Source organism: Actinia tenebrosa, unplaced genomic scaffold, assembly GCF_029948245.1.
Source record: "Actinia tenebrosa isolate PJP-AT-01 unplaced genomic scaffold, QUT_ActTen_1.0 PGA_scaffold8__29_contigs__length_14323225, whole genome shotgun sequence".
Lineage (NCBI taxonomy): Eukaryota > Metazoa > Cnidaria > Anthozoa > Actiniaria > Actiniidae > Actinia > Actinia tenebrosa.
Window position 1 is genome coordinate 3,869,638 of NW_028292585.1, and position 12,768 is coordinate 3,882,405.

The following is a 12,768-nucleotide window of genomic DNA, read 5'->3' on the forward strand; positions in this document are numbered from 1 at the left end:
AGATCTAAGTATAGTTCTTTGAGTGTTTTTCGTTCGTTGAAAAAGACGCGCGCGTGCAGACTGTTTCCTATGATGTCATAATAACGTAAGTGCGCATGAGCACTTGTGAGTTGTGACGTCAACAAAGCCGCTAAAAGTTGGACGTTTTCTAGATGAGTAACTAACTTTGGATAAGGAAAATTTCTTTAAATTCCAGTTGGTGTGGTGCCTAGCTTTGATGTTTAAGACATTATGGACGCTAGTGGTGTTTATATCTGTACTTTGGAAAAGCGATGCAAAGTATGTAGAAGGTTACATCCATACTTCATCTAGCTGGGTGTTTGTCACACGATTTGTATTCTTGAACGAAGAAGGCAAGCTTGACTATAAAGTTGAGTATCTATTAACCAATGAATGTTGCCCAAGTCTGGTATTCTACTACGATGATCACTGGTCTGAGGTTTATCCTCGTCATGACATGCACTGTTCCTCCAAGCTGAAATTTGCCTCCAAATATCACGGCTCGAACCTTCTTCAGTTTAAGTTAGATTCTTCCAGTAACGCTATAAACTGCGAGAATTATCTCGAACATGGAGTGCATTTTCGTCGATGTTCGGGAGTACTTCGTTTTATTGCGATTCGATCACGTTGGTGGTTCCTGGTGTTGAGCCATTGCGATGACATCAAACCCTCACCTCTCAACGTAAAGTACGAATTCACTATCACCAATGGAGATTCCTGGGATCGACATTTATCAGCTGATGACACCCTCATGGTGGAAATAACCATAGCTTTTCTTATTATCTTCACATTTGCATTCGTTATTGGTCTTGCATTTGCGAGGCATTTATCGGTTTTGAAGTTCCTTCATCGACCCTATCGGGTCTTTATCATTTCTTTGGGTTATGAAGAAACTGCGTTGATATTTGAGACAATTTATTACATGGAATATATCGTGAATGGCAAACAGAGTATGTCTATACAAACAACGGGAGCTGTATTTCATGCTGTTAGTGAAATTATGTTCATCATTCTACTTCTACTTCTCGCTAAAGGCTTCACAATAACTCGTGGTAAACTCTCTTCCTTTAATCAGATCAAAATCGCCACATTCGCTTTAATTTATGGGATATTTTACATCGTCTTATTCGTTTGGAAGACAGAACTCTTTGACAACAATCCTGGTGTTGTACGAAATGATTTCGATAACTACGCAGGGAGGACGATTATTTCATTAAGAATATCTGCCTGGGTTTGGTTTGTTTATACTTCCATATCCACTGTGTGTTGTTACCCGGAGAAGAAAGGTTTTTACTGTTGGTTCTGTGCCTGTTTTTCTGTTTGGTTCTTATTAAAACCTTCACTAATATTATGGAGCTACATGAATGTTAAGTCCTGGAAAAGAGTGCGAATTCTTAAAGGTGTGGACCTGTTGATTTGTGCTATTGCATACACGATATTCCTCTTCCTTACGCGACCAACAGATGCCAACAAGAACTTTCCATTCCACGTTCGTACGAATCAAGTCGAAGCAATGACAGACAAAGAAGCTGAAGATTTTCCCCATACAGAAGAGTTTTCAAGAATAGGTAAGAGACAGGAAGGATGGATTGAAGCAAGTTTTACTGATTTGGAAAGAGCTAAAGACGAAAATGAATTGCAGCGAGATGGAATATCATCGGCTTGGTTCTCAAGAAAGGCCTAAAGATAGTTTTATCAAAGTCACCTTGAAGGAACCACTCAAAAACTGCTACAAAAGATCGATAACTGATTAAGATTAATATTGTCAAAATAAAGGGAATGTCTCGGTATTTCATGGTCATTATTTTACATCACTTTCTAGTGCTCATACATTTTTTTTCAAACAATTTTTATCCGTTTTATTTTCGAATTAAATTAGTTTCTGTTTTCACAAAAAATGTTTATATTAAAGCTTTCTTATGTTTATGATTTGTTTTCTTTGCCTGAAAAAAAGATAAAATTGGCTTTGCTGTGCTATACTTTTCAATAATTGTATTTTGTAGTACTATCTTTTTTTTTTCTATTTTTATTTTTATTTTTTTATTTTTTTAAATTTAATTTAATTTTATCGCGGAATATTCCTTTCGTCCCAACGCTGCCACCATTTCACACATCTTTCTCGATGTCTTTCGATGTATTTAAATAAAAGATTACTAAAGAATATTAACAGCTTAAAAAGTGATTGAATTAGGGTATTTCATCTCAAAAGCTTGACAATCGTTAGGTAAATCATTCGATGTTTATGGTCGGTTATTCGATAGGGACATTTTTAGTTTTAATGAATGGTTTTTTTAAAAAAATCTTAGGGTCCCATACCTCTTAAAACCACATTAAGAACCACAATTCAACTATCTTACACTTATCTTTAATTATTCATGCTATACAACTAAGAGAATATCTCAAGCTCTCTTCAAGAATATCTGTTTACATTTGTTTGAGATTTAAGACAATTTAATTGGCGAAATATGACCTTTCTAGTATTAAAGGTTCTATTCAAAAACAAAGAGAAACGTTAGTGTTTAAAGTTTAATAACACATAACGGCTTAAAAAATATGTATCAAGTAAAAGATAATACAAAACAATGTTTTGTAGACGAATAAAAGGTTTGTTCGTAGAATCGAGAATCTTTGAGGCTTGAGGTAAAACTGTTAAGCATCGAAAGGGCTTTCTTAGGTCGATCGAGAGAATGGTACATGGGATACCTATCGTTCAATCTCTTCAAGATATTTGTATCAATTTTATGAGAAACTCTAAGAAGAGCCAAGAGTATGCTTTATCAGTTACGTGTAGTAATGTTGCTGAAAAAATTTTATTCGACAAAGAAAAGAATGCGAGAAAATCAACAGTGATTTGTATATTCACTCGAAGGACGATGAAAGATGGTTTGTATCAGAGAGGAATTTCTTGTGGATACGACGTAGCGAGAAGATTATTTTTGCTTGGTACATTTGAGGGATGTACTTGTTATGAAGCGATGGAATTAACAGAATGGTCGGGAGCCATTCATTTAAAAGGTAAGTTTAAAATCTAAACGAGTCACTAATCATAATCCAAAGCCCTTTAGCAAAATTTCTTTGGGACGATATCGACACAAACCACCGCCACAAACTACACTGAAAATTACAGCCCTGTTTATGAGAAATACTAACTACACACTATATAACTAAATTAAAGGAACTTTAAAAAATCCTATTGCTAATACATCTAACTGAAAAAACGTTGTCGGATTCAAAAAAAGGTTATATTATTAAAGCTAAGACCGAAGGGGAGCATGGGAAGACATACAATTATGCTAATTTCATGCGTATTGCAGTTTTCCCTTCCTGTGCACATTTTATGCATCATGGCTTTGGCATGTTGTTAATCTAGGTCGACCGACTCTGCTCTACTTTGCATTTTTACATGTCTATATGCAAATATGATACACATTTCGGAGTACCCAAAATCCTTTTCGTTCTTAGCTTCGATGACATGACCTTCTCGAACCCGAATACGTTTATTCAATTAGGTGTATATGGACGCTATTTTGAGATGAAATAAAGGAGAAGAGAAGGCTTTTTATTCAATAAAAAACGCCTTCAACAAGTGTAAACAAAGAAGTTTAAGCAAAATCAGTGCTTTAGAAGAAAGACAAAGAAGTTTAAGCAAAATCAGTGCTTTAGAAGGAAGACTTAGAATTTGCCATTCAATCGCAGAAGGATTTAATAACCCGCTCTTGCAAAAGTTTTCATTCATTATACATCTAAATAAAAAACATTTCTGAACGAAAATCATATTCTGACCGAATAGCAGATGAGAATTATTCTATGGGCAAATAACTGCACTTTGGTCATTATGAATGAATATAGATAAAATAAATATCCTTGAAATGAAATAAAAAAATTTCCACCAACTTAATAACTATTCAATACCACAACTCTATATGATATATCACACTTTCACCAAGTACATGCATTATTCAAACAAAGATCAAAATGGGTCATTTTTGGCCAAAAAGCATGGACTATAGCCCATGGTTTTGATGGATTTTGTGTGTTTTTCACACCTTTTTCATGAATTATTCAAAAAAAGTCAAAAATGGGTCATTTTCGCCCAAAAAGCATGGACTATAGCCCATGGTTTTGATGGATTTTGTGTGTTTTTCACACCTTTTTCAAAATCATGCCTTATTCAAAGAAAGTTGAAAATGTGTCAATTTTGGCCAAAAAGCATGGACTATAGCCCATGGTTTTGATGGATTTTGTGTGTTTTTCACACCTTTTTCAAAATCATGCATTATTCAAAGAAAGTTGAAAATGGGTCAATTTTGGCCAAAAAGCATGGACTATAGCCCATGGTTTTGATGGATTGTGCGTGTTTTTCACACCTTTTTCAAAATCATGCATTATTCAAAGAAAGTTGAAAATGGGTCAACTTTGGCCAAAAAGCATGGACTATAGCCCATGGTTTTGATGGATTGTGCGTGTTTTTCACACCTTTTTCAAAATCATGAATTATTCAAAGAAAGTCAAAAATGGGTCATTTTCGTCCAAAAAGCATGGACTATAGCCCATGGTTTTGATGGATTGTGCGTGTTTTTCACACCTTTTTCAAAATCATGAATTATTCAAAGAAAGTCAAAAATGGGTCATTTTCGTCCAAAAAGCATGGACTATAGCCCATGGTTTTGGTCAATTTTGCGTGTTTTTCACACCTTTTTCAATTTCATGAACTATTCAAAAAAAGTCAAAAATGGGTCCTTTTCGGCCAAAAAGCATGGACTATAGCCCATGGTTTTGATGGATTTTGGGTGTTTTTCACACCTTTTTCAATTTCATGCCTTATTCAAAGAAAGTTTAAAATGGGTCAATTTTGGCCAAAAAGCATGGACTATAGCCCATGGTTTTGATGGATTTTGTGTGTTTTTCACACCTTTTTCAAAATCATGCATTATTCAAAGAAAGTTGAAAATGGGTCAATTTTGGCCAAAAAGCATGGACTATAGCCCATGGTTTTGATGGATTGTGCGTGTTTTTCACACCTTTTTCAAAATCATGCATTATTCAAAGAAAGTTGAAAATGGGTCAACTTTGGCCAAAAAGCATGGACTATAGCCCATGGTTTTGATGGATTGTGCGTGTTTTTCACACCTTTTTCAAAATCATGAATTATTCAAAGAAAGTCAAAAATGGGTCATTTTCGTCCAAAAAGCATGGACTATAGCCCATGGTTTTGGTCAATTTTGCGTGTTTTTCACACCTTTTTCAATTTCATGAACTATTCAAAAAAAGTCAAAAATGGGTAGTTTTCGGCCAAAAAGCATGGACTATAGCCCATGGTTTTGATGGATTTTGGGTGTTTTTCACACCTTTTTCAATTTCATGCCTTATTCAAAGAAAGTTGAAAATGGGTCAACTTTGGCCAAAAAGCATGGACTATAGCCCATGGTTTTGATGGATTTTGGGTGTTTTTCACACCTTTTTCAAAATCATGAATTATTCAAAGAAAGTCAAAAATGGGTCATTTTCGTCCAAAAAGCATGGACTATAGCCCATGGTTTTGGTCAATTTTGCGTGTTTTTCACACCTTTTCCAATTTCATGAATTATTCAAAAAAAGTCAAAAATGGGTCATTTTCGGCCAAAAAGCATGGACTATAGCCCATGGTTTTGATGGATTTTGGGTGTTTTTCACACCTTTTTCAATTTCATGAATTATTCAAAAAAAGTCAAAAATGGGTCATTTTCGGCCAAAAAGCATGGACTATAGCCCATGGTTTTGATGGATTTTGTGTTTTTCACACCTTTTTCAAAATCATGAATTATTCAAAAAAAGTGAAAAATGGTTGATTTTCGGCCAAAAAGCATGGACTATAGCCCATGGTTTTGGTCAATTTTGCGTGTTTTTCACACCTTTTTCAATTTCATGAACTATTCAAAAAAAGTCAAAAATGGGTAGTTTTCGGCCAAAAAGCATGGACTATAGCCCATGGTTTTGATGGATTTTGGGTGTTTTTCACACCTTTTTCAATTTCATGCCTTATTCAAAGAAAGTTGAAAATGGGTCAATTTTGGCCAAAAAGCATGGACTATAGCCCATGGTTTTGATGGATTTTGTGTGTTTTTCACACCTTTTTCAAAATCATGCATTATTCAAAGAAAGTTGAAAATGGGTCAATTTTGGCCAAAAAGCATGGACTATAGCCCATGGTTTTGATGGATTGTGCGTGTTTTTCACACCTTTTTCAAAATCATGCATTATTCAAAGAAAGTTGAAAATGGGTCAACTTTGGCCAAAAAGCATGGACTATAGCCCATGGTTTTGATGGATTGTGCGTGTTTTTCACACCTTTTTCAAAATCATGAATTATTCAAAGAAAGTCAAAAATGGGTCATTTTCGTCCAAAAAGCATGGACTATAGCCCATGGTTTTGGTCAATTTTGCGTGTTTTTCACACCTTTTTCAATTTCATGAACTATTCAAAAAAAGTCAAAAATGGGTAGTTTTCGGCCAAAAAGCATGGACTATAGCCCATGGTTTTGATGGATTTTGGGTGTTTTTCACACCTTTTTCAATTTCATGCCTTATTCAAAGAAAGTTGAAAATGGGTCAACTTTGGCCAAAAAGCATGGACTATAGCCCATGGTTTTGATGGATTTTGGGTGTTTTTCACACCTTTTTCAAAATCATGAATTATTCAAAGAAAGTCAAAAATGGGTCATTTTCGTCCAAAAAGCATGGACTATAGCCCATGGTTTTGGTCAATTTTGCGTGTTTTTCACACCTTTTCCAATTTCATGAATTATTCAAAAAAAGTCAAAAATGGGTCATTTTCGGCCAAAAAGCATGGACTATAGCCCATGGTTTTGATGGATTTTGGGTGTTTTTCACACCTTTTTCAATTTCATGAATTATTCAAAAAAAGTCAAAAATGGGTCATTTTCGGCCAAAAAGCATGGACTATAGCCCATGGTTTTGATGGATTTTGTGTTTTTCACACCTTTTTCAAAATCATGCATTATTCAAAGAAAGTTGAAAATGGATCAATTTTGGCCAAAAAGCATGGACTATAGCCCATGGTTTTGATGGATTGTGTGTGTTTTTCACACCTTTTTCAATTTCATGAATTATTCAAAAAAAGTCAAAAATGGGTCATTTTCCACTAAAAAGCATGGACTATAGCCCATGGTTTTGGTCAATTTTGGGTGTTTTTCACACCTTTTTCAAAATCATGCCTTATTCAAAGAAAGTCAAAAATGGGTAGTTTTCGGCCAAAAAGCATGGACTATAGCCCATGGTTTTGATGGATTTTGGGTGTTTTTCACACCTTTTTCAATTTCATGAATTATTCAAAGAAGTCAAAAATGGGTCATTTTCGTCCAAAAGGCATGGACTATAGCCCATGGTTTTGATGGATTTTGCGTGTTTTTCACACCTTTTTCAATATCATGCCTTATTCAAAGAAGTCAAAAATGGGTCATTTTCGTCCAAAAAGCATGGACTATAGCCCATGGTTTTGATGGATTTTGCGTGTTTTTCACACCTTTTTCAATTTCATTTATTATTCAAAAAAAGTGAAAAATGGTTGATTTTCGGCCAAAAAGCATGGACTATAGCCCATGGTTTTGGTCAATTTTGCGTGTTTTTCACACCTTTTTCAATTTCATGAATTATTGAAAAAAAGTCAAAAATGGGTCATTTTCGGCCAAAAAGCATGGACTATAGCCCATGGTTTTGATGGATTTTGTGTGTTTTTCACACCTTTTTCAATTTCATGAATTATTCAAAAAAAGTCAAAAATGGGTCATTTTCGGCCAAAAAGCATGGACTATAGCCCATGGTTTTGATGGATTTTGTGTTTTTCACACCTTTTTCAAAATCATGCCTTATTCAAAGAAAGTTGAAAATGGGTCAATTTTGGCCAAAAAGCATGGACTATAGCCCATGGTTTTGATGGATTGTGTGTGTTTTTCACACCTTTTTCAATTTCATGAATTATTCAAAAAAAGTCAAAAATGGGTCATTTTCCACTAAAAAGCATGGACTATAGCCCATGGTTTTGGTCAATTTTGGGTGTTTTTCACACCTTTTTCAAAATCATGCCTTATTCAAAGAAAGTTGAAAATGGGTCAACTTTGGCCAAAAAGCATGGACTATAGCCCATGGTTTTGATGGATTTTGGGTGTTTTTCACACCTTTTTCAAAATCATGAATTATTCAAAGAAGTCAAAAATGGGTCATTTTCGTCCAAAAGGCATGGACTATAGCCCATGGTTTTGATGGATTTTGCGTGTTTTTCACACCTTTTTCAAAATCATGCCTTATTCAAAGAAGTCAAAAATGGGTCATTTTCGTCCAAAAAGCATGGACTATAGCCCATGGTTTTGATGGATTTTGCGTGTTTTTCACACCTTTTTCAATTTCATTTATTATTCAAAAAAAGTGAAAAATGGTTGATTTTCGGCCAAAAAGCATGGACTATAGCCCATGGTTTTGGTCAATTTTGCGTGTTTTTCACACCTTTTTCAATTTCATGAATTATTGAAAAAAAGTCAAAAATGGGTCATTTTCGGCCAAAAAGCATGGACTATAGCCCATGGTTTTGATGGATTTTGGGTGTTTTTCACACCTTTTTCAATTTCATGAATTATTCAAAAAAAGTCAAAAATGGGTCATTTTCGGCCAAAAAGCATGGACTATAGCCCATGGTTTTGATGGATTTTGTGTTTTTCACACCTTTTTCAAAATCATGCCTTATTCAAAGAAAGTTGAAAATGGATCAATTTTGGCCAAAAAGCATGGACTATAGCCCATGGTTTTGATGGATTGTGTGTGTTTTTCACACCTTTTTCAATTTCATGAATTATTCAAAAAAAGTCAAAAATGGGTCATTTTCCACTAAAAAGCATGGACTATAGCCCATGGTTTTGGTCAATTTTGGGTGTTTTTCACACCTTTTTCAAAATCATGCCTTATTCAAAGAAAGTTGAAAATGGGTCAACTTTGGCCAAAAAGCATGGACTATAGCCCATGGTTTTGATGGATTTTGTGTGTTTTTCACACCTTTTTCAAAATCATGCATTATTCAAAGAAAGTTGAAAATGGGTCAATTTTGGCCAAAAAGCATGGACTATAGCCCATGGTTTTGATGGATTGTGCGTGTTTTTCACACCTTTTTCAAAATCATGCATTATTCAAAGAAAGTTGAAAATGGGTCAACTTTGGCCAAAAAGCATGGACTATAGCCCATGGTTTTGATGGATTGTGCGTGTTTTTCACACCTTTTTCAAAATCATGAATTATTCAAAGAAAGTCAAAAATGGGTCATTTTCGTCCAAAAAGCATGGACTATAGCCCATGGTTTTGGTCAATTTTGCGTGTTTTTCACACCTTTTTCAATTTCATGAACTATTCAAAAAAAGTCAAAAATGGGTAGTTTTCGGCCAAAAAGCATGGACTATAGCCCATGGTTTTGATGGATTTTGGGTGTTTTTCACACCTTTTTCAATTTCATGCCTTATTCAAAGAAAGTTGAAAATGGGTCAACTTTGGCCAAAAAGCATGGACTATAGCCCATGGTTTTGATGGATTTTGGGTGTTTTTCACACCTTTTTCAAAATCATGAATTATTCAAAGAAAGTCAAAAATGGGTCATTTTCGTCCAAAAAGCATGGACTATAGCCCATGGTTTTGGTCAATTTTGCGTGTTTTTCACACCTTTTCCAATTTCATGAATTATTCAAAAAAAGTCAAAAATGGGTCATTTTCGGCCAAAAAGCATGGACTATAGCCCATGGTTTTGATGGATTTTGGGTGTTTTTCACACCTTTTTCAATTTCATGAATTATTCAAAAAAAGTCAAAAATGGGTCATTTTCGGCCAAAAAGCATGGACTATAGCCCATGGTTTTGATGGATTTTGTGTTTTTCACACCTTTTTCAAAATCATGCATTATTCAAAGAAAGTTGAAAATGGATCAATTTTGGCCAAAAAGCATGGACTATAGCCCATGGTTTTGATGGATTGTGTGTGTTTTTCACACCTTTTTCAATTTCATGAATTATTCAAAAAAAGTCAAAAATGGGTCATTTTCCACTAAAAAGCATGGACTATAGCCCATGGTTTTGGTCAATTTTGGGTGTTTTTCACACCTTTTTCAAAATCATGCCTTATTCAAAGAAAGTCAAAAATGGGTAGTTTTCGGCCAAAAAGCATGGACTATAGCCCATGGTTTTGATGGATTTTGGGTGTTTTTCACACCTTTTTCAATTTCATGAATTATTCAAAGAAGTCAAAAATGGGTCATTTTCGTCCAAAAGGCATGGACTATAGCCCATGGTTTTGATGGATTTTGCGTGTTTTTCACACCTTTTTCAAGATCATGCCTTATTCAAAGAAGTCAAAAATGGGTCATTTTCGTCCAAAAAGCATGGACTATAGCCCATGGTTTTGATGGATTTTGCGTGTTTTTCACACCTTTTTCAATTTCATTTATTATTCAAAAAAAGTGAAAAATGGTTGATTTTCGGCCAAAAAGCATGGACTATAGCCCATGGTTTTGGTCAATTTTGCGTGTTTTTCACACCTTTTTCAATTTCATGAATTATTGAAAAAAAGTCAAAAATGGGTCATTTTCGGCCAAAAAGCATGGACTATAGCCCATGGCCTTGATGGATTTTGTGTGTTTTTCACACCTTTTTCAATTTCATGAATTATTCAAAAAAAGTCAAAAATGGGTCATTTTCGGCAAAAAAGCATGGACTATAGCCCATGGTTTTGATGGATTTTGTGTTTTTCACACCTTTTTCAAAATCATGCCTTATTCAAAGAAAGTTGAAAATGGGTCAATTTTGGCCAAAAAGCATGGACTATAGCCCATGGTTTTGATGGATTGTGTGTGTTTTTCACACCTTTTTCAATTTCATGAATTATTCAAAAAAAGTCAAAAATGGGTCATTTTCCACTAAAAAGCATGGACTATAGCCCATGGTTTTGGTCAATTTTGGGTGTTTTTCACACCTTTTTCAAAATCATGCCTTATTCAAAGAAAGTTGAAAATGGGTCAACTTTGGCCAAAAAGCATGGACTATAGCCCATGGTTTTGATGGATTTTGGGTGTTTTTCACACCTTTTTCAAAATCATTAATTATTCAAAGAAGTCAAAAATGGGTCATTTTCGTCCAAAAGGCATGGACTATAGCCCATGGTTTTGATGGATTTTGCGTGTTTTTCACACCTTTTTCAAAATCATGCCTTATTCAAAGAAGTCAAAAATGGGTCATTTTCGTCCAAAAAGCATGGACTATAGCCCATGGTTTTGATGGATTTTGCGTGTTTTTCACACCTTTTTCAATTTCATTTATTATTCAAAAAAAGTGAAAAATGGTTGATTTTCGGCCAAAAAGCATGGACTATAGCCCATGGTTTTGGTCAATTTTGCGTGTTTTTCACACCTTTTTCAATTTCATGAATTATTGAAAAAAAGTCAAAAATGGGTCATTTTCGGCCAAAAAGCATGGACTATAGCCCATGGTTTTGATGGATTTTGGGTGTTTTTCACACCTTTTTCAATTTCATGAATTATTCAAAAAAAGTCAAAAATGGGTCATTTTCGGCCAAAAAGCATGGACTATAGCCCATGGTTTTGATGGATTTTGTGTTTTTAACACCTTTTTCAAAATCATGCCTTATTCAAAGAAAGTTGAAAATGGATCAATTTTGGCCAAAAAGCATGGACTATAGCCCATGGTTTTGATGGATTTTGTGTGTTTTTCACACCTTTTTCAATTTCATGAATTATTCAAAAAAAGTCAAAAATGGGTCATTTTCCACTAAAAAGCATGGACTATAGCCCATGGTTTTGGTCAATTTTGGGTGTTTTTCACACCTTTTTCAAAATCATGCCTTATTCAAAGAAAGTTGAAAATGGGTCAACTTTGGCCAAAAAGCATGGACTATAGCCCATGGTTTTGATGGATTTTGGGTGTTTTTCACACCTTTTTCAAAATCATGAATTATTCAAAGAAGTCAAAAATGGGTCATTTTCGTCCAAAAGGCATGGACTATAGCCCATGGTTTTGATGGATTTTGCGTGTTTTTCACACCTTTTTCAAAATCATGCCTTATTCAAAGAAGTCAAAAATGGGTCATTTTCGTCCAAAAAGCATGGACTATAGCCCATGGTTTTGATGGATTTTGCGTGTTTTTCACACCTTTTTCAATTTCATTTATTATTCAAAAAAAGTGAAAAATGGTTGATTTTCGGCCAAAAAGCATGGACTATAGCCCATGGTTTTGATGGATTTTGGGTGTTTTTCACACCTTTTTCAATTTCATGAATTATTCAAAAAAAGTCAAAAATGGGTCATTTTCGGCCAAAAAGCATGGACTATAGCCCATGGTTTTGATGGATTTTGTGTGTTTTTCACACCTTTTTCAAAATCATGCATTATTCAAAGAAAGTTGAAAATGGGTCAATTTTGGCCAAAAAGCATGGACTATAGCCCATGGTTTTGATGGATTTTGGGCGTTTTTCACAACTTTTTCATGTGTTTTTTTTCTCAATTATTAGATATCGTATCTGTTATTGGGAATCATCATTTCGATTGCACAAGGTGGAAAGGTAGTCATCGTAATCTATGTGAACCAGAAGACATGCCATACAAACAGACAAGATACCTTTACCAAACAACAGCTCGTTGGGTGTTAAGAAATAACAATGAAAAGGAGAAAAAAAGCCAAAATATGAGATTGTGAAGCCTTGCTATTTACTTCGCAAAAAAGAAAAAA

At 34.5% G+C, this 12,768-nt stretch overlaps 2 protein-coding genes across 2 annotated transcripts; both read left to right on the forward strand.

Moving 5' to 3' along the window:
* Nucleotides 1-217: 217 nt before the first annotated feature.
* On the forward strand, nt 218-1,790 carry LOC116303759 (transmembrane protein 145-like). The gene has a single exon (XM_031713396.1). The coding sequence runs from the start codon at nt 218-220 to the stop codon at nt 1,682-1,684; it is 1,467 nt and encodes a 488-aa protein (XP_031569256.1). The 3' UTR covers nt 1,685-1,790.
* Nucleotides 1,791-2,687: 897 nt separating this feature from the next.
* On the forward strand, nt 2,688-12,735 carry LOC148904994 (uncharacterized). The gene is made up of 2 exons (XM_089023999.1): nt 2,688-3,015; nt 12,551-12,735. The coding sequence occupies exons 1-2, from the start codon at nt 2,688-2,690 to the stop codon at nt 12,733-12,735; spliced, it is 513 nt and encodes a 170-aa protein (XP_088880125.1).
* The last annotated feature ends 33 nt before the right edge of the window (nt 12,736-12,768 follow it).